We start from the raw sequence: 25,330 nt of genomic DNA on the forward strand, positions 1-25,330 counted from the left end.
CCCCCCAAGGAGCTCTTTAGAACTGTTATTCTGGGGGGGTTGTTCTCTATTTAGCAGGACCTGAGAGCTTTTTAGGGAGGGAAGCTGCTCATAGGAGTCAAGGGGAAGTGAAATTCCTTCCCCAGGAAGCTGCAGTGTGGTCAAGACCTGCTGCCCCAAGCTTGGGAGACCCAGAAGGAGAAGAAGGGATGGACTTTGGGGATGATGCTGCAATTGCCTGTAGCTGGCTGGGCCACTTGAGGGACTCACTGCCCAGGCTCTGCAGATGTTTTTTCTGTCCCCTATTCCTGCTCCTCCCCCACCAAATGCCAAAAGTTACAAGGGAAAAAACCTGCTCTGAGGTAGCCCCAGTTTCTGCTGACAAAGGGCTAAAATCCCAAGCCCCTTCCTGCTTCACGTTGATTTCTTGTGTGTCCAACCCCATCCTCTGGCAGCTCAAACGATCCCCGAGCGTGAGCTGAAGCCCTTAGATTCCACAACACCCCTTTAACCAAGCAGCTTGCTTAGCAATAGTGGGGGATATTCATCCTTTTGGTGAAGCAACCTCCTAGGGAAGACCATGGGCCAGCCTTGACCAGGGAAGACTCACCAGGAAACCGAAGGGATTTCTGCTTCAGTCAAAGGCAGAGAAGAACTTGGGACCACGCTGATCCCCAGCAGCTGCCATCAGCCACATCCAGCCGTGAGCTGTTCCCTTGTGCTGCCTGAGGTGCTTCTGGGAGCACAGCAGAGTTGCTCAGCCTTGTTTCTCTCCCTGATGGTGGTAGAGCCCAGGAATCTGGTGAAGGCTGCTGACCCTCCCAGCAGCTCTATGTGATGTTGAGTGCCAATACGTTGTTCTCCAGCGCAGCGGTTGCCAGGCTGGGGCTGTACCATGCATCCTGCCCTCTCAGATCCCAGAGCTTGTGAGAAAGTGAGAAGTCAGTACTGCCTTTTTTTTTAGTTTTTTTGGTCTAGAGAGTTATGCCTTTTATTTGGAAGAAGAAGAAGAAGAAGAATCATCATTTCTGACAGCACCATTCGCTTCCCAGCTCCTCTCTGTGGAGAAAAGCACTCAAGAAAATGAATGTGCTTTGTGGATGGGGCTCTTGCCCTCTGTTCCTGCAGGACAGCAGCACCCCCTGTCTTGGGAGGCAAGAGCTGTGGGTGTTTTGACATGTTTGGGGGGGGGGGGAAGAAGAGAAAAAAAAAAAGCAGCCTCATCCCCCCACCCCCCCATCCCCGTCCCCTTCTTTGTGTCCTCAGAGTTTGTGGGCAGCGTCCCCCTTTTCATTTCATCTGGCAAAGAAACCAAGAAAGCACCTTAAATCGGAGAAAGACTGAGCCCTCCCCAGCGGCTGGGTGGTTCCAGCTCATGCCATGGCATCCATCTCCTGGGAGAGGGTTTGGATTCTGAGCAATAAAAGCCCCCCCCAGGGCCTCTAGGGAAGACTGGAAGTATTAACCCTGTGTAACCCGACCTGCCAAACTGCGGGACCCTGCACTTTCAAGTTCTCTCTGAAGGAACTGACGTCTTGATTCCATGATTTCTTGGGAGGGGGATAGGTGATTCTGTGTTGATTAAATGATTTCTGGGCCGGGCCGCACGCAGCCAAGGGGAGGGCAGAGGCCTACTGAGCCTCCCCGGGGCACCTCTGCTGGCTGCGGCCTCTGGGTTTGGCTCACCCAGGGTAGCGGTGGGCAGGGCCAGGGTGGGCCCTGCACGCTCCCTCTGTGCCCCCATGAGACAGCAGCTTGGCAGAGCCCAGCATGGAGCTCACAGAGCCAGGGTGAGCGAAACAGCCCTGGGAGAACCGCCTGAAGAAGGGAAGATTCCTGCTTTCCCCTCTGCTGAAGCCGAGCGTGTGGCCAGCAGAGATGCTGCCCAGGACCCCGAGTTCCCACCCCACCCCAACTGGCTTTGCTGCTGGGTGTTTGGCATCTCGGGGGGGGGGGGGTCTTTCCATCCCACCAGCCACGAGACATTTTGCTGCTTTATTTTACCACCCCAGAGCTCGGCAGCCGTTCCCTTGGGCAGGGTGACCTCAGCCACGTGGGATTGCTCTTTCCCAGATGAAGATTAATTCTGTGTGTGTTTGTTTGCTCTGGCAATTTAGCTGAGTGTGCATTTCCACCTCCAGAACCCTCACACTGTGTATAAAAAATGGATAAAATATATATATAATATATATTCTTGTGAATGTTGGTGCAAAAGAGAAAAAAATATATAAAGTTTCAGTCGGTTTGATGTTATTTTTTATCTATATGAATGAAAGGAAGAAATGGGAAACATTTTTTTTCCATTTACCACCCTCCACACACCCCCCCCCCCCCTTACCTGTAGATCCAGACAGGTTTATGGAAATGTTTTACTTTTTAGATTTAGGAACACGCTTCTGTTCTCATTGAATGTTCTGTCTTGTAAGATTGTAATTTCTATTTTTTTAAAGAAAAGAAAATAACTAAATAAAATTTCCTCTTTCAGACCAGTCAGCTAGGAAGGGAGGGCAGGGGAGGGAGAAATGTTTATTTAAGGACAAAAAAAGCACTGTCTTGGATTTTTCATGACGTTAAATAAAAAGTAATATAATGTATGGATGAAAAAAACCCTTTTTATTGAGGTGTATTCTATAGGCTATAGATGTATATTGCACACAATTTACAGGAAGAAAAATAAAGTCTGTTTTCCAAGGTAAAAAAAAACCCAAAACCCAATAAATGGTGGAACTAGTGACTGTGATTCCAAATTTTAGCAAAGGGTGAGACTGGAAGCCAAAGCTGCAGAGTCAGGGAACAGCCTTGCCTTTCTTTTCTCCTGTCCCTGGGGGTGTTCAAGGCCAGGTTGGATGGGGCCCTGGGCAACCTTGTGTAGCTCCAGGCCTGGAGGTTGGTGTCCCTGCCTGTGGCAGGGGGTTGGAGCTCTGGGACCCTTGGGGTCCCTTCCAACCCAGACCAGGCTGGGATTTTATGATTCTTCCACAGGCTGAGGTTGGGATGCAAGGGCAGGTTGCAGATGGTATTTATAGGTCCCTTAAAGCTGGGTGCACACCAGGAAGGATCCTGGGATCTGGGAAGGGGCTTTGCCTGGGAAATGTCTCTTCAACCACCACCAAGCTGAGGACAGTAACCTGGCAAGACTGGGAATGCATTTTGGGGTGGGGGGTACAGGGATTCACTTTCAAACAGCACCCAGTCCAAGGAGGGAAATAAGGAAGATGAGCACATGGATGCCAGGACTCCTCTGCCTTGGGATGCAGATGGTTCAGAGTGCAAATCTCATCCCCATTTCCCCCTTCCTGAGAAATCTCCTCTGGGTGTGTGTTCCCAGCTCCATGTGCAAACCCTGAGTTGTGTGTCCCCAGCAGCAACACTCGGAGCATCCAGGAGCTGTGGAAGAGAACAAAATCATGTAAAGAGCCCTTGCCCAGGGTCAGTAAATCCCAGGGCCTGGCCTCCCTGCGTCCCCTCACTCTGCCATTCCCAGGAGGTCGCCCACGTCTTCCTTCCCAGTTCCCACCTGCAAAATGTATGTATTGCAGGATCAAACCTGGCTGTTGGGACCAGCCAGAAACAGGGGATGGCTCATGGAGACATGGGGAAGGTCAGCATCCCATCTGGAGAGCAAAGGAGCACGCAGGGACCGGCTAGAGCTGCGGCAGCGATGCTGGGGTAGCAGCCCCTGGCCCTGCCAAATTGCTGCACACTGGCACTGTTACTTGGTTTTCACTCTTAAAAGGATGTGTCTTTCCCCACAACAATCATGTCTTCTTCAAGTTTTGAAAGAAAAAACAAAACAAACCCAATTACACAGTCGGTTCAAAAGAGGAATGTTAACGTCAGTGTCTGTGGGAGCCAGCACGGGACAGACTCAGGGGGTCAGGGCACCCTGGGAGCCCAACCAACCTCAGACAGGTCAAGTGTCCCACTCTGGGCACGGCAGAGACAGGAGCTGCTGCTGCCAGGGTCACCCCGATTCCCAGTGTCCCCATCCCTCGACTGTGCCACCCCACTACCCATCTCGCCTCCCCCAGTAAGCACTCCTTCCCTCTTACTGGTGCCCAAGGACTCCCGTAGCACTGGATTTACTGGGGCGGAGTGACCTCTACTGGTTTATAGCTAAATATTCCCTGCATGCCTGTCACGTTTCTAGGTGGATGGAGGAAGGAGGCTTGATCCTTCCCTCCCCAAATATTTGCCCAGCCGGCCAATACTGCAGGCAGTGGCACTGCCTGTGCCCGCACTGGGAGCAGTCCCCAGCGTCACTGGGCAGCCTGCCTGGCACAGAGGCCAAACACAAGCAATAAACGCCAAGAAAAACCTGTATTTTAGGGAAACTTTGCAGACCTGGGCTGTGAAAGCATCAGTGTTTGCTCAGCTGTGTTCAAGCCTGAATCCCACAGCCCGGAGCTGGCAGTGCTGCTCACACAAACTACAGGCCCAGGGCCTGGAAATACCTTATTTATTTATTTATTTATTTATTTATTTATTTAGAGTAGAATGAGGTTGACCTGGGAAGGAATAACCAACGGCTGGGGGTGAGCTGTTGGAGAGGAGCTCTGTGGAGAAGGACCTGGGGGTGCTGGTGGGTGACAGGGTGGCCATGAGCCAGCAGTGTGCCCTGGGGGCTGAGAGAGACAATGGGATCCTGGGGGGCATCAGGAGGAGTGTGGGCAGCAGGTCACAGGAGGGGATCCTCCCCCTCTGCTCTGCCCTGCTCAGGCACCACCTGCAGTGTTGTGTCCAGTTCTGGGCTCCCTGGGATAAAAGAGACAGGGATCTCCTGGAGAGAGTCCAGGGGAGGGACAGAGATGCTGAAGGGCCTGGAGCATCTCCCCTGTGAGGAAAGGCTGAGTGAGCTGGGGCTGTTCAGCCTGGAGAGAAGAAGACTAAGGGGGGACCTTATGAATGTTTATCAATATCTTCAGTATGGGATGCAGGGGGAATGGGCAGCCCCTTTGCAGTGTCTGTGGGGATGGTGATGGGCTCAAGTTGGAGCACAGGGAGTTCCCCACCAACATGGGGAAGAGCTTTTCCCCAGTGAGGGTGAGGGACCCCTGGGACAGGCTGCCCAGGGCGTGTGGAGTCTCCTTCTCTGGAGAGATTCCAGCCCCGTCTGGACACCGACCTGTGTGACCTGTCCCAGGGAGCTGCTTTGGGATGGGATTGGACCTGATGGGCTCTGGAGTCCCTTCCAACCCCTTTGATTCTGTGACATATAGGTGAATGAACAGCTGCTCCTCGCCCGTGCCGGCGCCTTCTCAGGCCGCCGCTGAAGGTTCCCCGCTTCTCAGGGGCTTCACGTGGTGAGCGGGGCCGGGACAAACCCACCCCTGGGGCGGAAAAGCCTCCCCGGCCCGAGGCACCGCCCGTCCCCGGACAATTCTACCCCTCTCGGCCGCCGTAGCGAAATCACTGATGCCTCAGCTCACGCCCCGCCGCTGTTACATGACGAGCGGTGGGGCCGTGCCCCGGGGCACGCTGGGAGCTGTAGTCCTTAAGAGGCGTGAGCGCCACGGAGGCGGCTATTGGTGGGACTCCATTTCCCAGCGCACCCCGCGGCTGGGCCCGGGGGAGCGGGGCTCCGGCTGCTGCGCTTTGAGGTGGGCACGGTGAGCTGCCGGGCCTGGGGGGACCGGGACCGGGCCGGCGGGGACAGCCCCGGAGGAGGGATGGGGCAGGGCCGGGCGTCGGGAGGGAGCGCGGGCGGCCTCTGGGGCTCCCGGTGCGGCGGGTCCGGCTCGGTGGGTCGGGCAGGGGCGTGTGGCGGAGCTGCTGTAGTGCCGGGGGGTACCCGGGGCGGGGGGAGGGGGGTAACGGGGGCGGCCCCGGGCCCAGCGGCCGGGGAGGGATGGGGGCGGCAGCTGCGGGGCTGCCGGGGAGCCGGTGCCTGGGGAGGTTTCGGGGACAGGTCTGGGGGGACACAGCACGAGTCGGGCGGAATCGGGGACAGCGCTGGGTGGGGAGGGATCGGAGTCAGCTCCGGGGGGAGCCGCTGCCGGGGGCGGGGGGTGCTGGGGCGGCCCCGGCGGAGGGCGGCGGGAGGGGCCCCATGTCCCCTGTGGAGCACGGTGCCCGGTGGGTTGAAGCTGAGTCCGGCCGCGCTCCCCGTCCTCTCCCGGCTGTTTGCTGCCGTGGCCGTACGGGGCTGACTGGCTGGGATGCGCCAGCCGGTGCGGGCCGGGGGGCTGAGCTCGGAGCCCCGGCTCACTCCCTGGGGCTGATGCTCTAGGGAGTGCGAGGAGCCGGGGTGAAGCCTCTTGGGGTGTGTGTGTGTGTGGTTTGAGTCCCAGCTCTTTCATTTATTGCCTTTGATAGAGACAGATTCCACCCCCCCCCCCCCCCCCCGTCTTAATTTCTTGTGAGCATTAAACTAGCTTAAGAAACTCTTCTGTGACCCAGTAGCTTAGAAATTAAGCAGGTAATGGATGGATTAATTTGCCTGCTTTTTAGGTGTTATTCTGGGCCAACTAATGTTGTTGCTACTCTCTGCAGCCCAGCTCTTCTCACTCAGGCCAGTCCAAGTACGTGGTGAGTGGTGGAATGGGCTTTTGCCATGGACACACGTGTGGTTTTGTGCCTTCCCTCTTCCTCCAGAGCCTTCTGCAGTTCTGCCCTGTGCAGCTGAGCATGACTTCTGGAAATGCTTGTGCTGAAGTTAGTGTTTGTCTGCTGTGGGTTCTGCAGTGCCCATATTAAGGCTTCTGCCCATCTGCTGCAGCAGGAGATAGGGCTGTGTAACCAGAGCTGAGGGGACTTGCTTCCAGTTGTGCTTTCTCACCTGCTCCAGGATGGGAGAGCAGGGGGAGGGTCTGCAAAATACTCTGTACAGTCAGGAGTCCCCAAGAGGTGCCTGTAACTTGGAGCTGCCTGTGGGGCTGATGTGGGAGGAGACTGACCCTGTGTGGGGCTTTGCAGCAGCACTGTTGCCATAAAGTTTCCCCATTCTCACTGCTTGGGCTGGGCTGTTGGAATCACTTTTTTTGCCTGGCTTTGTCACCCTGTTAATTTGAAGCCCAGCATTGCTGAAGGGACAGCCTCCTGCCCTCTGAGGGCTGGCAGTGGAGATACTATCAGATGCAGACTGTGCCAGCTAGACCAAGTTTAGGCTCATAAAGCTGAGCCAAGTGTTTTGGCACCTTGCAGTGATCTCTGCTGCCTTGAGGTCTCCAGGAAGTTCCTGGTAAGAGTTGGGCATCAGAATGAGACTCAAAACCAGCCTTTTCTCCTAAACCCAGTCCCTGCTTCTGCTTTAAAAGCAACTGAGACAAGCAGGAGCCAGGCATTTGCTTGTCTCAGGGGCACTGGAGGTGGTTGGTTCCTCACTGAGCCTGGTGGTTTCAGACCCATGTCTCCCAGATCCCTGTCGTGTCCCCTTGCTTTGAGGCTGTTTGCTCTGCTTTGGGGGCCTGGAACAGGCTGCCCAGGGAGGGGCTGAGTCCCCTTCCCTGGGGGTGTTTAAAAAAGGGGAGATGAGGTGCTCAGGGATCTGGTTTAGCACAGGATGGGAATGGTTGGACTTGATGATCTTAAAGGTCTTTTCCAACCTTTGGATTCTGAAGTGTCTGTGGTCTTGCAGTGAGAAGTGACTTCAGAAAGCCTGGGCTGTGCTGCCAGCCCTCACTTGAAGCACTTTCAGATGTGTGTTGTGCCCAGGTTTTCTCATGCCACTTGTGCTCTAGTCATTAATCACAGCCTTATGAGGGAGCACTGGCAGTTTCTGCTCTTGCTGTTTATGGGTTCTGACCCTCAACTGGCTTTCAGCAAAGCACTCTAGATTCAACCCTTGAGTACAGATCAGCATAGAAGCTTCTAGCCTTACTACAGTGATTGTACTGGAGTGAAAACAAATGTGAAACCAGCATAGGAAATATCCCAAACCATCAGAAGCTGGTGAATTTTCCTGGAGAAAGGATGTCAGGTTTTTCTGGGTTTGGCTGGGACAGCTGCAGGTGGCAGGAGAGGAACTGGTGTCCTGTGAGTCTGGTGTTAGAGGACTTATCCTAATGGAATGTCCAGCAGGAATGGGTTCAGCTCTCCTACTTCCCATCAGCACTTCTCTTTTGGTGTGCCCTTTATTTATTTCCCCTACCACCCTTCCCTCATTTGGAGAAAGAAGCAGTGAGAAATAGCCAAGACTTTTCAAACCCTTCAGTGTAGTACAGGCAGAGTCAACCAGGGGAAAATAGTGACACGTGCAGTTGTAGAATGTGCCTGGAGCAGAGGGTCAGATCCCCACAAAACTTTCCTAGTTGGAGATCATAGAATCATAGACTGGTCTGGAAGGGACCCCAAGGATCACAGAGCTCCAACCCCCTGCCACAGGCAGGGACACCAACCTCCAGGCCTGGAGCTACACAAGGTTGCCCAGGGCCCCAGCCAACCTGGCCTTGAACACCCCCAGGGATGGGGCACCCACCCCCTCTCTGGGCAGCCTGTTCCAGCCCCTCACCACTCTCTCTGGAAAGAACTTCCCCCTAAGATCTAATTTAAACCTCCCCTCCTCCAGCTTTAACCCATCCCCCTTGTCCTGCCATTATCTCCCCTTTGAACAAGCTGATTCCCCTCCTGTTCCTCTGCTCCCTCCAGGGACTGGGAGGCTGCAGTGAGGTCCCCCCACAGCCTTCTCTTCTCCAGGCTGACCCAGCCCAGCTCCCTCAGCCTCTCTCCATAGGGGAGATGATGAACTAAGCCTTATGTGAAGGTTGCATCCCAAGGAGTCACATTGCCCACCCAGAGCAGCAGGGCTGCTGGCAGGCATGGCTTGCTCTGAAAGGAAAAAGCCCTCCTTAAAATGACCCAGGGCATTCTTGTCCCTGAAGCACTGGTGAAGAAAAGCTCTGCTTGTCTCCAGTGGGTTCCTCTGAGTCATGCCCACTGGACTGTAAACTTTGGAGTTATTCATTGACTCTGGATCAGCACAGTGGAAAAAGGAAGTTTGCTTCACACTGTGGTTTCCTTCACACATGTGTGGGGTGGGTGGGTTTTTTTTGCTCCCTCCACCAATAATACACGAAGAAATCCCAGCAGCAGAGTGCAGGGTGTTGATTTTTACCTGTTCCTAATGAAACTGCAACCCAGCTGGTGAATAGAGACCTTCTTTCCTTGGGGTTATCTTGCACAAATCCACAGGTGGTTGGATGAGGTGGGTATTGGCAACCTGGGTTGGCACCTACTCACCTGGATTTGCTGTGAATCTCATTCCTTATGCCAGAATCTCACAACTGGACCCAGACTTGAAGGTTTTTAGGCTGCATGGTGATTTTGTTTTCCCCTTCAAGGAGTTTTTTAGCCTCTGAGCAATGTCATCACTTAATTTCTCCCTGACTGTACAGTTGAAGCTTCTTATCCCAAGACCCTGCAATTAATCCTGCCCAAATTAAGTGGTGAGCTGGGGAGGTATGAAAACAGTGACTCCTGTGCAAGGATGTAACGGGGTACAGAATCTTGGGTTGGTTACTGGAGTCTGAGTTTGTTCCTGGGAAAGGTTTGGGCTTGCTGCTGTAGGTGTCTGTGAGGGAAAACTCCATTTTCCCCATTTTTCTTCCTTCTTTCCCCCCCTTTTTTCCCCTTTTTCCTGCAGCACAGCTGGAGTCTCAGTGCAGCTGAACCAGTGGAGGGTCTGTGCCTTTCAGGAACTGATTATTCAGTGCAAAACTTGGTCTAGTCTTTGCAAAAAGAAATATTTTTAATGCCACTTTGCAGCAGCAAGATGCATCTTTCCCCAGGGAAGTGACAGCTGCTGTCCCAGGGCCTTCTGTGAGATTGCCTGTCAAAGCAAAGGTTGCTGAAGAGAGGAATAGTCACTGGTTTGTGTGGAGCCTCTTTATGTATCTGTCTTCAAAGCTTCAAACTGTGGCTGAGCTTTGTTAGGAGATCACAGAATCCCCAGGTTGGAAAAGACCTTTAAGATCATCAAGTCCAACTGTTCCCATCCTGTGCTAAACCAGATCCCTGAGCACCCCATCTCCCCTTTTTTGAACACCCCCAGGGAAGGTGACTCAGCCCCTCCCTGGGCAGCCTGTTCCAGCCCTGACAGCTCAATTAAAAAGGAAAGTGAACACAACCCCAACAAAGTAACTGGGCCAGTGGAAACCCTGCAACCTCCAGACCATGTGCAGGGCACGTAGGGCAGCACAGAGGTGCAGAAAAGGGAAGTGAGGTGCTGTGAGTCTCAGGGGCTTTGGCTGCAGCGTGGCTGTTCCGCCCTCGGTGCTGGGGCAGGTGTTGGTTGTGTTGGTGTAGGGACAGTTTTTAGTCTGTGCTTGGTAACTCTTGTCAGAGTTACCTGCAGTGCTGGTTTAGGGGTTTGTTCTGTGGTTCTTTGTTCCCATTCTGGGGTTTGCAGGTGGGGGCACAGGGTGTTGTTATCCTTCAGGCAGAAGTGGGGTTGGGATCTCTGTGGCTCTCGCTGGGTGATCGCTCCTGCCCAGATCAGCAGCACTGCCTGATGCTGAGTGAACTTCACAGGATTTAATTGTCCCAGGATCATGGTCAGTGGCAGTAACAGGAAGAATGAATCTGCATTTTAAGAAGGGATGTGTGCAGTTATTAGAACAAAGCAGGATGTTTGGGTGTGTGTACCAGCTGACAGGTTTTTTTTGAGCAGCACTTCCCAGCTAACAGCGATTGTCTCTTTGTCCCAGCAGTTGGAAAGATCCAGAGAGAGCTGGGAGCCAACAGATCATCTCAGCACCTAAATGAGGCATTACATCTGGTGAGCTCCTACAAATTTCTCTTCCATATGTATGTGCTTTGCTGGGTCCCATCCAGACCTGTGTGGCTGCAGCTGGAAGGTCCACACGTTCCTCAGCCTTTGCCAGGTAATGCTAAGGGCACGTTTGGTGCTGAATAATGAAGGCTTAAAAGTGATGCTGCAGCAGGGTTATATTGAATGAGATGCCACCAGGTGGGGTGTTATATTTACACAGAGAAATGATGATCCTTTTTGGGAGGTCCCAGCGTGTCTGTGTTGGGCAGCTGGAGAGGAGTAGCTTGTAACAGGAACACAGGGCTTGCAGTCTGCAAAACACTGTGCCAGGGATGCTCTGGATTCCAGGAGGTTCTGGGGGTGCTGGTTAGTGACACATGCTGATTTGGGTTTCTTTCTCCCAATAGATCTGCTGCTGTCTGTCTGAAACTTCCTAAGGGAATCAAAATGGCAGGTAAGAGCAGCTCAGAGCACAGCAGCACAGGGAGGAGGATGGATTCAGAGAACACTTCAGTGTGCTGCAGTGGCTGTAACACAGCAGACATGTGACACGTGGGCCTTCCTGAGATCTTAGGGATCCCTAAAGCTTTTCAACTACTTCTCTGTCCTTGCCTTGGTCACCTTCACTTTTACTCTGTGTCCACTGTAGGTTTGTCAGCTGAGGGTGGTTGACATTTTATGAGGATGCAACTCCACAGAATCCCCAGGTTGGAAAAGACCTTTAAGCTCATCAAGTGCAACCGTTCCCATCCTGTGCTGAACCAGATCCCTGAGCACCTCATCTCCCCTTTTTTAAACACCCCCAGGGAAGGGGACTCAGCCCCTCCCTAGGCAGCCTGTTCCAGCCCTGACAGCTCTTTCAGGGAAGAAATTTTCCCTCCCATCTGCTCTGACCCTGCCCTGGGGCAGCTTGAGCCCATTGCCCCTTGTCCCATCTCCTGTCTCCTGGCTGGAGAGACCATCGCCCACCTCTCTGCACCCTCCTGGCAGGGCAGTGGAGGTGGGGAGAAGGTCTCCCCTCAGCCTCCTCTTCTCCAGACTAAACTTACTCACAGAAAAGTACATGACAGTAACTCCTTCCTTGCAGAGGTTAAACAGCTTCCCACAGCGTTCCCAGCTGTGCCAGGAAACATCTTAATTTTACTTGTAACAAAATTCCTCCCAACTTTTTTAAGATGACAAAGTCAGGGACTTACCTACAGCTGCTGCTCCTTGGTCATACAGTTTGTTTTCTGAAAGTAGGAGCTGTGTTTGCTAGTCTGATGTGGTGATCCCAGCTGGGATGGGGGTGCTGTGCACTCTGAGCTTGGCACTCAGACATGAAAGAGAATATTTTCATTTCATTTCTTTTGTCTATTCTTGGAAGTAACCCAGAACAGTTGAAAACTACAGGGTCTCTGGATGGGGAAAAGTGGTTGTCTGTCTGCTTGCAGCTGGGCAGCAACAGAGAAGAGGTGTAATGCAGATCTTTGTGTACCTAGCAAACAGTTGTGGAAGGACTGGGAGCATTTTGTGAGCTTGAAAAATGACAAACTGTGGTAACTGATACCCAGCAGGCCAGTTGGTCTTGGCCCCACCATTTGGGGACTTTGCACTAGAGGCTGGCAGCAGCTCTCCTGCCCAGGACAGATCTGTGCTGTAGGGGGGAGAGAAAATGGAAGAGAGCAGAACCAAAGTAACTATGGACTTTGAAAGCAACCATGGGACATCAGTGCCACACACAGTGGGGTCAGCAGTAGGTGTTAACCAGTAACTAATGGAGATGGTGGGGAGAGGCAGAAGACTTAACGCTTGTTTTTGTAAGGAAAAGTCTCCTGAAAGGTCAGGTTGGGCTGATGACTTCAGATTCTATCCCATATTTAACTCCCCTGTACTCACAGTGGCCGTTAGCCCCACCACATCATCTGTGTAAACACCTTGCCTTTGCATGAAGCAAAGCTTTCTCTTCCTTAAAGCCTGGTTCCAGCCTCAGGCTCTTCCCTGCCAACCTTCACATGAAGCTAAGAAGCTGCTCCTGCAAAATGTCTTCTAGCCCAGAGATAATGGCAAGAGAAGAGGAACTCTTGTGCTGACAGTTCTTGTTCAGACATTTCCTCTCATCTCCTGTGCCATTTGGAGGTTTTCCCAGGACATTCTTCATCTCTTCCTCTGGTTGTTTTTAATTCTGTTTACTGGGGCTGAAGTAGACTAGAGACAATTAGTCACAATGCCCTGGAATCAAAATTTAATCAGTACTGGAAGGCAAGAGCAAACATTCCCAAACATGTAGAAACACCCAGCGAGGCGCACGGACACGGCCAAGCCCTGTGTGTCTGGAGGCTGATGGCAGCTTCAGTGCAGAGGATTTGGGTATTTCATTACTTGGTTTGAAAGCATAAATTTTCTTCCCAAGGTAAGCTTTTCTTCACCAGACCACTTCTGTCAGTGTTTGATTTCCGCAGAGAAGGACCTGGGGGTGCTGGTGGGTGACAGGGTGGCCGTGAGCCAGCAGTGTGCCCTGGGGGCTGAGAGAGACAATGGGATCCTGGGGGGCATCAGGAGGAGTGTGGCCAGCAGGTCACAGGAGGGGATCCTCCCCCTCTGCTCTGCCCTGCTCAGGCACCACCTGGAGTGTTGTGTCCAGTTCTGGGCTCCCTGGGATAAAAGAGACAGGGATCTCCTGGAGAGAGTCCAGAGGAGGGACAGAGATGCTGAAGGGCCTGGAGCATCTCCCCTGTGAGGAAAGGCTGAGTGAGCTGGGGCTGTTCAGCCTGGAGAGAAGAAGACTAAGGGGGGACCTTATGAATGTTTATCAATATCTTCAGTATGGGATGCAGGGGGAATGGGCAGCCCCTTTCCAGTGTCTGTGGGAACAGGACAAGGGGCAATGGCTGCAAGTTAGAGCGGAGGAAGAACTTTTCCCCAGTGAGGGTGAGGGAGCCCTGGGACAGGCTGCCCAGGGGGTGTGGAGTCTCCTTCTCTGGAGAGATTCCAGCCCCGTCTGGACACCGACCTGTGTGACCTGTCCCAGGAGCTGCTTTGGCAGGGGGTTGGACCTGATGGATTCTGGAGGTCCCTTCCAGCCCCTGTGATTCTGTGATATATTATATCTCAATGCAAAGCTTTTGTTTTTTTCCTTCTTGCCTTTTTCCCCTCTTTTTTTAGGGTTTGTTTTTTTTTTTTGTCCTGGGGCTTAACCTCACAGGAAAAAAAACAACTTTTAAATTAAAAAGGGTCATGTCACAACAAAACCATCCCTGATGTCTGACTTGCCTTCCCTAAACTCTGTGACATGCAAATACTCACTTCCAGTAGAGAGAGACCTTCCCCAGGTGCCACCCAGACTGTCGCAGGGATGTAGCTACTACAGCTTGTAAGGCCTGATCCACGTGCCTACTCAGAGCTTGTGTCTGAAGGTAAAAAAAGGTCTGAGACTGTTTCTCTGTTTGGCTAATACTTGTGTTCTGCCTTGCAGAAAAGGTGAATAACTTCCCACCGCTGCCCAAGTTTATCCCCCTCAAACCGTGTTTCTACCAGAACTTTGCTGATGAGATTCCCATCGATTATCAGTCTCTGGTGAAGAGGATCTACCATGTCTGGATCTGTAAGTCAACTAAGAAACCTGTGCTGGGGAAACATGGATGTGTAGTAAAACACTATAAATCTCAGTGACTTGCATCCTTGACAGTTCTCACCATGATTAGTTGATGAGAGATGATGATGCCTTTTAGAATACATAGAACTTCATGCCCAAGTTTTAAGCCTTCTATCTTTGCCACAGAGCTGATGTTAAAGAAAGGAGAATCAGCAGTAGGAAAGTGTTAGTAAATTTGAGGAGGAAAAAAGCAGAGCACTTCTGATACCTTTCTTAATGTCAGGTGATGTTTTACTCCCCAGCGTGGCCCTCGTAAAGTAATTCCCTGTTCACCTAAAATAGGATGAATGGGAGAATTTTAGGCAAGAAAATCTCTCCACCTTGCCATGGGAAGGCTGAGATTCCTCCTCATTTGTACCACACACAGATTTCCTTCCCAGTCCATTGTCTTAGCTGTACACTGTCTCTTCCTTAGCTCTCATACCCTGCAGAATAGTCCCTGTTCCCCTGGAGAAGGGTGCTGATCCTCTCTTGCAGCTGGTGATTTGCTGATACTCTGTATGAACAGACCTCCTGGCTCCTGTTGCCTGGCTTAGCCCTTCAAAGGCCAGTCATGAAAATTGACCATTCTTCTCCAAGGAATGAAACTGGCTGAAAAAATGGTGTGGCAGGGCTAGAAACCCAGGGGGAACACTTTGGAAGATTCAAAACAATCTTTTCACCTTGCTTATCTCTTTTTCCCTGAATGTTTCTCATCCTATTTACCCTTCTCACTGAAGGGAAGCTTGTTTTCTGCAAGATATGTGTTTGGTGCCATGGCTTTTACTCCAGATGCATAGGATGTGTGTAGGAGAGAGATTTGTGGGCATAAATAATAGCATCATCTATGGCTCCATTGTTCTTTTATTATATAGAGATGCTGAAATGAGCTCTGTAATTTTCTTTCCTGGAGAAACTGCCTGTCCCTTCAGACTAACTAGTTAAATGTTGTGTGCTGTAAAGCTGCCTTTGTCTGAGGCTCTTCCAAAACAGAGCCTCCCTCATTCGAGTCAATGGCAGGCTGGAAAGGTGCCAGCCATTTGGGCAACTAGTCTAGCCTGGCTGAGGAGACCTGGCATTTTCTCCTGGAGTTTGATGTTTCCAGCTGCAGCATGCTTTTTTTTTTTTGGGGGGGGTGTCCCCAGTGTTTTAGGGAGGTGGGACAGAGATGGGGACACATATGGAGGGAAGGCAGCAACCAAGAAAAAAAAAAGGTGTGAAAAATAGAACTACAAAATACTGTACTGGGACCAGTTGTGTTGAATATTTTCACTGGTGATATTGATGGTGGGGTTGAGTGCACCCTCTGCAGATGACACCAAGCCAAGTGGTGCAGTTGACATGCCAGAAGGAACCTGGACCAGCTGGAGAAGTGGCCCCAGGTGAGCCTCATGAGGTTCAACAAGGCCAGGTCCAAGGTCCTGCACCTGGGTTGGGGCAATCCTCATCATCAGTACAGGCTGGGACATGATGTGCTAGAGAGCAGCCTTGCAGAGGAGGGCTTGGTGGAGGAGAAGCTCAACATGAGCCAACAGTGTGTGCTCACAGCCCTGAAGGCCAACTGGATCCTGGGCTGCATCAAAGGGCCTGTGGCCAGCAGGTTGAGGGAGGGGATTCTGCCCCTTTACTCTGCTCTCATGAGACTCCACCAGACTGTTGTGTCCAGTTCTGGAGTCCCCAATGTAAGGAGGACACAGAACTGTTGGAACAGGTCCAGAGGAGGCCACAAAGCTCATTAGAGAGCCTATGGAGACAGGCTGAGAGAGTTGGAGTGGTTCAGCCTGGAGAGGAGAAGGCTCTGGGGAGATCTTACAGCACCTTCCAGTGCCTGAAGGGGCTACAGGAAAGCTGGGGAGGGACTTTTTAGCAGGGTAGGGAGTGATAGGGCAAGGGGGAATGGTTTTAAATTGGGATGGGGTAGGTTTAGATTGGATATTAGGAAAAAATTCATCCCTCTGAGGGTGGTGAGGGCCTGGCACAGGCTGCCCCCTCCCTGGAGGTGTCCAAGGCCTGGTTGGATGGGGCCGTGAGCAGCCTGGGCTGGTGAGAGGTGTCCCTGCTCACAGCAGGGGGGTTGAAACTTGATGATCTTTAAGGTCCTTTCTAGTCCTGACCATTCTGTGATTCTAAAAGTTGTTGCTAGAAGCTTGAATGCTCATTACTCTAATTGGATGTGAAGGTGGCTGGTGGTTTGGGGAAACCTGCACCAGAGCTCCCACTGCTGGAGAACAAACTCCTACCTGAGGTGCAGGGAGGACCAGGAGGTCCTTGAAACTTTATCCATCCCTTGGTGGGGTTTCTAAAGCAACTTTTGGAGAACAAATGAAAATAAAAATGGGGAGGGGTACAGCTAATTACTGTACAAATCTAATTACAATCCTGTCTTCCCAGCGATATTAAAATACATCCAAACCTTTGTGTGTAAAGACTTCTTGTCAGTTACTCAGAAGAAAGGTTTTATTTTAACCCTTGAGTAATTTGTATATCAGAAAAGGGAGCTGGGTCTGGACACTTTCCACCTTAGATCCTCCTGGCTGCAGTGTCAGTATTATTTCCTGACCACACAGAGTTGTGGCTGTTCAGCAGGCCCCGGCCTGCATGATGGCAGGTGAGGCTGTGCCAGGAGGAGGAAAGAGAAGAGTTTTTGGGAGGAGAGGCCAGATCAGTGTTGGAGGACAAGCCAGTGGTGTGCAGGTGTCCTGCTTACCACAGGTAAAGAGAAAGACAGGGATTTGATTTTGTCTGAATAAATGAGACCAGGCAGCAGAGTGGTTCTGTGAGCTCGTGGCCAGGTGGTTCCAAAGGGTCCTTTGTGTTTGGACCCTCTGTCCTCTCATTTCTCTTCATTGCTGTGCTATCTGATACAGGTTACCAGCTGTTTTCTAAAATACAAGCTGGAGTTGGGCCTCTTCAGAGCCTGGGGGGCTGCAGGGAGACCCTGGCTTATTGAGGGCAGTGCATGGAGGAAAGTGGGGAGCTCTTGGTATGGGGGCTGAGCTCAGCCTGTGAGAGTTAGGAACGTGCAGCCCTGCTTTGTGGGGACATTGACCTTCAGGGAAAGCAGGGAGCAGCATCACTTCATGCACATACACTTTGTGCAGCACTGGTGTGCTCTGGAGACCGCTGTCAACTGTTCCTTTTTTATCCAAGTGGCAGGAACAGGGATGTGAGAGGCCCTTTAAGCCACCCCTGTGGACCTGTGTTCTCAGCCTGATCAGAGTTTTCTTACTCCCTTGCTCAAGACAACACTCAGAAGCCCTGGAGGTAACTTCCAGGCTTCCTCAGAGGTTCAGGGAAGCAGCAAGTGAGCCCACAGGCCCTGTGCTGCTTCTGTAGCAGCTCCTGAGGCAGCCTTGGAAGGCACAGAGACCAGAGTCGTATTGAGGCTGGGCGCAGGGCAGTGTTTACACCACTCTCCTCTCATAAAGAGGTTTTGTTACAAATCAGAACCGAACCCTACATGTAATTCACAATCCTACCAGCTGGAGTCTCCTATCGGTCGCACCAGTTGCTACCCAGCTCTCCCTCCTTCGGCAGGTCCCAGAAGAGGTTCCTCTTCCCTCTGCCACAGCACTCCTTCTGCAGGTGGATGTGTTTGTACTGCCAGCTCCTGGTGTTACCCAGGAACCTGGGACTTGCTTGGACCAGCTGTGTTACTGGAGTTTCCCCACTGCAGCACAGACCCTTTTCTATTTCACGTGGAGATGTGCAACCCCCTGTCCTTTCCTCTGCCCTCTTTACAGTTTACTGCATCACCCTGGCAGTGAATGTGATCGCGTGCCTGGCGTGGTGGATTGGAGGAGGCTATGGGGTCAATTTTGGTTTGGCCATCCTCTGGCTTCTCCTCTTCAGTCCCTGTGGCTACGTCTGCTGGTTCCGACCTGCCTACAAAGCCTTTCGGTAAGTCAGAGCCCAGGAGGCACTTTGGTTTCTGTTTCCTTTGGGAGGGAGATTGCTTGTGGCTGGGGAACATGGAGAGCTGGCTGGCTGGGATAAAGATTAAGGACTCAGTGTCTGAATGTCTTGTTTGCTTTTGGAAAGAAGAAGAATGTGGCTACTTTTAAATCTTAGATGTAAGTTCTGGGCTCCCTGGGTTAAAAGAGACAGGGTTCTCCTGGAGAGAGTCCAGAGGAGGGACAGAGATGCTGAAGGGCCTGGAGCATCTCCCCTGTGAGGAAAGGCTGAGTGAGCTGGGGCTGTTCAGCCTGGAGAGAAGAAGACTAAGGGGAGACATTATTCATGTTTATCAATATCTTCAGTATGGGATGCAGGGGGAATGGGCAGCCCCTTTTCAGTGTCTGTGGGGACAGGACAAGGGGCAATGGCTGCAAGTTGGAGCACAGGAAGAACTTCTTCCCAGTGAGGGTGAGGGAGCCCTGGGACAGGCTGCCCAGGGGGTGTGGAGTCTCCTTCTCTGGAGAGATTCCAGCCCCATCTGGACACCGACCTGTGTGACCTGTCCCAGGAGCTGTTTTGGCAGGGGGTTGGACCTGATGAGCTCTGGAGGTCCCTTCCAACCCCTGTGATTCTGTGATTCTAATACTGGGGGTCACCTGCCTAGGATCAGAGGTCAGTAGCAGCAGTGAGTAGTTTGCTACCTCCATGAGGATGAAATTCATGTTTACTTGGATATCTGGAGCTAGCAGCACCCTCCTATCAGTATAGTGTTCAGACAGGTAGGAATTTGGTAAAGCTTTGAGACTTATTTTGGTGGAAGACATTTAGGTTTTTGAGAGCTCTTCTGGTTTTTGTCTCTAGATACTTGAACCCTTGGCTGCTTTGCTTTCTAGATAACAGCAGTTCCCTGGAGTGAGTCCTTCTAAAACTCCACAAATATTTAAGGCCACCCTACACTTTCATTTTAATTAATAACCATTTGCATTTGTGGCTCAAGAGGTGTCATTCAGACAGTAATGCCTAATCCTTGATGGAGCTGTGAAGGTCCTGAGCGTTCTCCAGGAAGAGAAGGACCCTGTGCAGTGTCACACTGGGGGTCACCCCACACACCAGTTGAGGACTTGGACTCCTGGTTCCCCTGTTACCAGAATTTTGATTCTGGAGTTTAATTGGTGACCAGATTCTGTGATGAGCTGGTTTAGGTAAGAGCAAAAGCAGCTGATAGAAATGGGAGTTGGTGGGGAAAGATCCTCCCTCTTTAGCACATGCTGGATTAGTTACTTAAGTGCTCCTCTGAATTTATTCTTTGCACACACACACCACCAGTCAGTGCACTGGAGGTGCCTGAAACATCAGTGTTTACATCCTGCAGCATGGGGGAGGATTATTTCTGATGGAAACAGAAGGCCACTGGCTTGGGTTTGTATGAAAGTGTTTTAAAAGCCATGAAAATCCCAGCTCTGAGTGGACTCTTGCTTACTGGGGTTTCGTCCCCATCCCCAGTTCAGAAGCCTGAGGGGCTCCCAGTGCTGGCAAGAGCTCAGATCAAAGAGCAGTTTCCATCCTGAAGCCTGGGAAAAGTTACTCCTCCCCACTGACCTCCTCTGGGCTTCACAAGGACCGTTTCTAATTATTTGTTGAATGTTGTTTGTATGTGTTTATGCAACTGAATGCTGAAAGGTCCCTGAGGTTACTCTGTGTAAAGACTGTGACAGTTAAAAACAGAATAAGCCCTGGGGACAGAGTGAGGAGCCCAGAGACCTCTGACTTTGACATCCGTTGTAGAAGAGGCTTTGATAACACTGCAGCAGGACAGCCCTGTTTCTTGTGGGATCACAGCTAGCTGGGATTTTAAGAATCACAGAATCCCCAGGTTGGAAAAGACCTTTAAGCTCATCAAGTCCAAACGTTCCCATCCTGTGCTAAACCAGAGCCCTGAGCACCTCATCTACCCTCTGTTAAACACCCCCAGGGAAGGTGACTCAGCCCCTCCCTGGGCAGCCTGTTCCAGCCCTGACAACTCTGCCAGGGAAGAACTTTTCCCTCCCATCTGCTCTGACCCTGCCCTGGGGCAGCTTGAGCCCATTGCCCCTTGTCCCATCTCCTGTCCCCTGGCTGAAGAGACCATCGCCCACCTCTCTGCACCCTCCTGGCAGGGCAGGGGAGGTGGGGAGAAGGTCTCCCCTCAGCCTCCTCTTCTCCAGGCTCAACACCCCCAGCTCCCTCAGCTGCTCCTCAGAGGATTTGCCCTCCAGCCCCTTCCCCAGCCTGGTTGCCCTTCTCTGGACTCACTCCAGGACCTCAATGTCCTTCTGATGGTGAGGAGCCCAGAACTGGACCCAGCACTCGAGGTGCAGCCTCCCCAGTGCCCAGTCCAGGGGCACAATCCCCTCCCCAGCCCTACTGGCCACACTATTCCTGACACAAGCCAGGATGCCATTGACTTTCCTGGCCCCTGGGCACACTGCTGGCTCATACTCAGCCTGCAGTCACCCAGCACCCCCAGGTCCTTCTCTGCCTGACAGCTCTCCAGCCAGTCTCCCCCAGCCTGTAGCTCTGCAGGGGGTTGTTCTGTCCCATGTGCAGCACTCTGCCCTTGGCCTTGTTAAACCTCATCCCGTTGGTCTCAGCCCATCAGTCCAGCCTGTCCAGACCCCTCTGAAGAGCCTCCCTGCCCTCAGAAAAGAAAAAGGGTCAGGAAGTGAGGTCAGCACCCCTGGCTGGGTCTGTTCTGGGCTGAGCCAATCCCTCAGCACTCTGCTGCTTCCCTAAAACCTTCCTCAGGCATCTGCATCCAGAATTCAGTGAGCTGCAGAGCTTTGGCACTGGGGCAAAGCTGTTGCAAATCTGCACCAGAAAGCTGGATCAGAAATCACCTTTTCTGTGTATCCTCACTAATTCCCACAGATCCTTTCAAATGAAGACTCCTCCAGCCCTTTCAGGTCATAGTTGCAAGAGTCTGTTTAAAGACTCAGCCAATTAATCCTTGTTAATTGGATTAGGATAGGCGCTGCTCTGAGCAGTGTTCAAAGTGTTTCTTCCACATTGCTGTGCTCTGAGGTGACATTTGAGTTGGGGGGGGATCAGGAGGACACTCAGGGATGGGAGATGCTTTTGCAGCATCTCTGTGGCTGTCTTTTCAAAGGTGGGTGATAACCACCCCATCACAAGTAGCTCAGAGCAGCAGAGGTACAGCTGGAGGTTCTCCCCTTGTCTTGGAGTTGCTCAGTGCACTGACCTCTCCAGAGCCTGGGTTCCTGCCTCCCTCATCAGCTCTTTAGGCATTGGGGGCTGGAATTATAATACTAATAAATATTAAATTAGTAATAAACATTTAAATATCTTCAGGGTTTGAGCAGGAGTGACTGGGGCTCTTTGGTGAACTCCCCCTCACACCAAGCTGCCTCATAAGCAGCTCAGGTGGTTTTCTGTAACTCTGCTCTGTAAATCGTGGGTCCTTTGGGTCCCTGAGAGAAAATGGGAATCATTTGTACCATTAAAAACAACAGCTTGGGGAATTGTGTCCAGAGCTGGGGTCTGCAATACAAGAGAGATGTGGGGCTGTTGGAGAGGGGTCAGAGGAGCCATGGAGATGCTCAGAGGGCTGGAGCAGCTCCCCTATGGAGAGAGGCTGAGGGAGCTGGGCTGGGTCAGCCTGGAGAAGAGAAGGCTGTGGGGCGACCTCATTGCAGCCTCCCAGTCCCTGGAGGGAGCAGAGGAACAGGAGGGGAATCAGCTTGTTAAAGGGGAGATAATGGCAGGACAAGGGGGATGGATTAAAGCTGAAGGAGGGGAGGTTTAAATTAGATCTTAGGGGGAAGTTCTTTGCAGAGAGAGTGGTGAGGGGCTGGAACAGGCTGCCCAGAGAGGGGGTGGGTGCCCCATCCCTGGGGGTGTTCAAGGCCAGGTTGGATGGGGCCCTGGGCAACCTTGTGTAGCTCCAGGCCTGGAGGTTGGTGTCCCTCCCTGTGGCAGGGGGTTGGAGCTCTGTGATCCTTGGGGTCCCTTCCAACCCAGACCAGGCTGGGGTTCTGTGACTTGTAGCTGTGTCTGGGCTCCCAGTGAAACGTTGGCTCATCAACACAGCTGGTTTAATGGGATGAAGATGTTCTGCTTATGGTTCTCAGGCAAGACAGTGCTGTTCCCCCCATGCAGCCTTTACAGAGAGGCTGTGAACACACCTGGTCAGCTTTCTGGTTTGGGGCTACATTCATATGAGTTACAGGACATCACATACTCAGGCCCCTCCCAACCACATCCTGGAGATGTGGAGCCTGCAAAGACATGAACATGTGCTTCTGCCTTTCCCTGGACAGGGTTTGACCTGCTTCTCTTTTGGCTGTTTTTCCTCCTATTACATCCCTGTCCTGGATTATTAACTGGGGACACCCAAGTGTGATGACAAGCAGCAGTCAAGACACGTCCAACTGGGATTCCTGTGCTCAGTGATCACTTTTAGCATATGCCTGGCAGTGTTTCCAAGCCTCCTTGTGCCTGTTTGCCAGTGACTGAGCTGCACAGGTATCAGGCTGTGCTGCTTTCAGATGTTTGATCAGAGAAATGATTCGGGCACACTCTGTTCTGCAGGCTGCCTCTCCTCCTGTGTCAGTCTGTGCAACTGCTTTGGTAGAACAGTTGCAGGAGGCAGGCTTATGGGAAGAGATTAGGCACTGATGATTCATGGATCTTGGTGCTTTCACTGCCAGGGAAAGAGGAGTAGCCCTCAAAGTCCATAGCTGGAGAGGGATCTCTTCTGAGATCCCACATTCCAGGCTTGGTACGTGATGGGGTCAGGGATCAGTGCGAAGCGATGCGAGGTGCCAGGCTCCTCCTAACTCCCTCTCTCCCTCCACAGGTCGGACAGCTCCTTTAATTTTATGGCCTTTTTCTTCATCTTTGGTGCCCAGTTTGTTCTGGCAGTCCTGCAGGCGATTGGTTTCTCTGGATGGGGAGCTTGGTAAGCAGAGACACCTCTATACTCACAGCTGAGAGTCTCAGGCCACGAGCCGCACAGAGCAGAGTGGAAGCAGCTCACTGATTCCCTCTGTGGAGTAATTAGATCTGCTCTTGGAGCATGCAATTCTGCTTTCATTGCTGTATTGGCAGAAATAGGGTATCTTCACCTGCTTGTTCTTTTTAGAACCTTCCTACAGTGTCTGTTTCTTTTTGCCCTTTAACCAGCCAGTGTGAGGATTCATCTGAGGCTCTCGTAGCGCTGCCCTCAGAACATCCACAGCACATGGTGGCAGCGTGTGATGACTCACTGCTGGCTTATAGAGCCAGTATTGTGAGAGTTGTCCTAAAATAAATGGGAGCATTTCAGTGTCTGTGGCTGGTTATGTTATAATTGTTTGGCATTTTAACTTTCTGCCTCCAGAGACTTGAGAGCATTTCCTGCTGAAATCACAAACCAGAGGAAGTCCCAGCACTCCAAATGGATTTTTGTTTCTTAGCTGCTGATGCTCTTTGCTTGCCCTACCTGGTTGTTGCCATCAAAGGAACAGAGATGTAGTGTAAATCATAGGATCCTCGTGTTCCCTCTTCCCAGCTCTGGTCTCTAGATGCACAATCAAAAGCACCTTGGGAATAAATCTTCTCTTCCCAGAGTCTCTGCAGCTGCCTGGCCCCCAAGGTCTGAGACTGAACTAGTGAGGTGTGCTGGCAAGTGAGACTTGAGATCTTGGGGAATTACCTGCCTGAGCTCTATTAAGTTCTGTTTTCTCCACTGTTGTTTTTATTTTCAAGAGCTTTAAAGCTGCCTCCTAATTTCTGGGTATGAATAAACAGTTTTTCTGATAATAAGGATGCTTTAAAAAGATAGGATGATATTGTTTGTTTCTTTTTCTTCCAGTGGCTGGTTGGCAGCAATTACTTTCTTTAGCACCAGCATTGCAGCTGCTGTGTTCATGCTGTTCCCTGCCATCATGTTTACAATGTCAGCAGTGGCGATGCTCATCTGCATCTTAAGGGTAGGTGCTTCAGGTGTCTCTCTGGCTTGGAGTATCCTCACTCTGTCCTCCAATAAAGTGAACAGGCAGCTCAGCTGCCACTATAAGCCAACAGTGCTTCAAGGGGTGTACTCCCAAGCATAGTTGGTTCATGTCTCTCAGGATATCTGGAGGATACAGATCACACAAGACAGGTGGGATGGGGTGTTGTCACCATTTCATGTGGTGAGTGTTCCTTTCTGCCACTCCAAACAAGCTTTGAGATGTGAAGTGTCTTGATGTGGTCTGCAGTGGGGACTGGGTGGCAGGATGGGGGGTGGTCCTTGGCTCTCTGCAGGAAGAGGATGTGGAGGTAGGACTGTCTGGAAGCCTTCAGTACACTGATGGCAGAGGAGAAGACAGAAGCTGTGCTGAATTTGCAGTGTCAGTGTTGGAGAGGTGGGCTGCCTTGCTGTGCTGGGGGGTCCTCAGCCTGATCCCAGGCGTGTGGCTGAAGTGGGTTCAAGTCCTGGGTTGATGTTCTCTGCTGGCACCTCTGGAACTAGGGACAGACACAAGGACTCACTGCTGTACCAAGGCCACTGTAGCTCTCCTGAGGAAGAGGTGTGGGTACCTGCTCCAGACACTCTGTTTCTCTCTTTCATCCCTTAGGTACATAAAATCTACCGAGGGGCTGGTGGAAGCTTTCAGAAAGCTCAGGATGAGTGGAACAGCGGCACGTGGAGGAACCCCCCCAGCAGGGAGGCCCAGTACAGCAACTTTTCTGGGAACAGCCTGCCAGAGTATCCCACAGTGCCCAACTATCCCCCAGGAAACCAATGGCCTTAAGCAGCAGCAGCTGCAAACTGCCTGGATTCTCTTCTTTTTGGTCCTTTTATTATTATTTGAAAAGATCATTTGCATTCCCCCACCCCACCCCAAGCACCCTAGTCATCTTGGGGACTATTTTTGGGGGGTTTTTTGTCTCCTTGTCACTGCAGAAGATCTGTGCTGTCAGCCCTTGCCACCTCTGCATGGCCTCATCAGCAAGGTTTTTGGGTTGGGCTTTTCTTTTTTGTTTCTTTGCATTGAGTTACCAGTATTTACCTTGTTGCAGACTGAGGAGAACCAACCCTTCACTGCCCTTGCTTGAGGGAATTATCTCCTGACCAGATGTGAAAGAGGCTGACTTCCCCACCACAGTGA

At 51.8% G+C, this 25,330-nt stretch overlaps 1 protein-coding gene across 1 annotated transcript; it reads left to right on the forward strand.

Moving 5' to 3' along the window:
* Nucleotides 1-11,134: 11,134 nt before the first annotated feature.
* SCAMP4 (secretory carrier membrane protein 4) lies at nt 11,135-24,973 on the forward strand (the record flags this gene model as incomplete). Its single annotated transcript, XM_084276141.1, has 6 exons — nt 11,135-11,141; nt 14,142-14,270; nt 18,044-18,200; nt 23,053-23,154; nt 24,049-24,166; nt 24,797-24,973. The coding sequence occupies 6 exons, from the start codon at nt 11,135-11,137 to the stop codon at nt 24,971-24,973; spliced, it is 690 nt and encodes a 229-aa protein (XP_084132267.1).
* Nucleotides 24,974-25,330: the final 357 nt, after the last annotated feature.

This window comes from Gallinula chloropus, assembly GCF_964237585.1.
Source record: "Gallinula chloropus genome assembly, chromosome: 28".
Taxonomy (NCBI): domain Eukaryota; kingdom Metazoa; phylum Chordata; class Aves; order Gruiformes; family Rallidae; genus Gallinula; species Gallinula chloropus.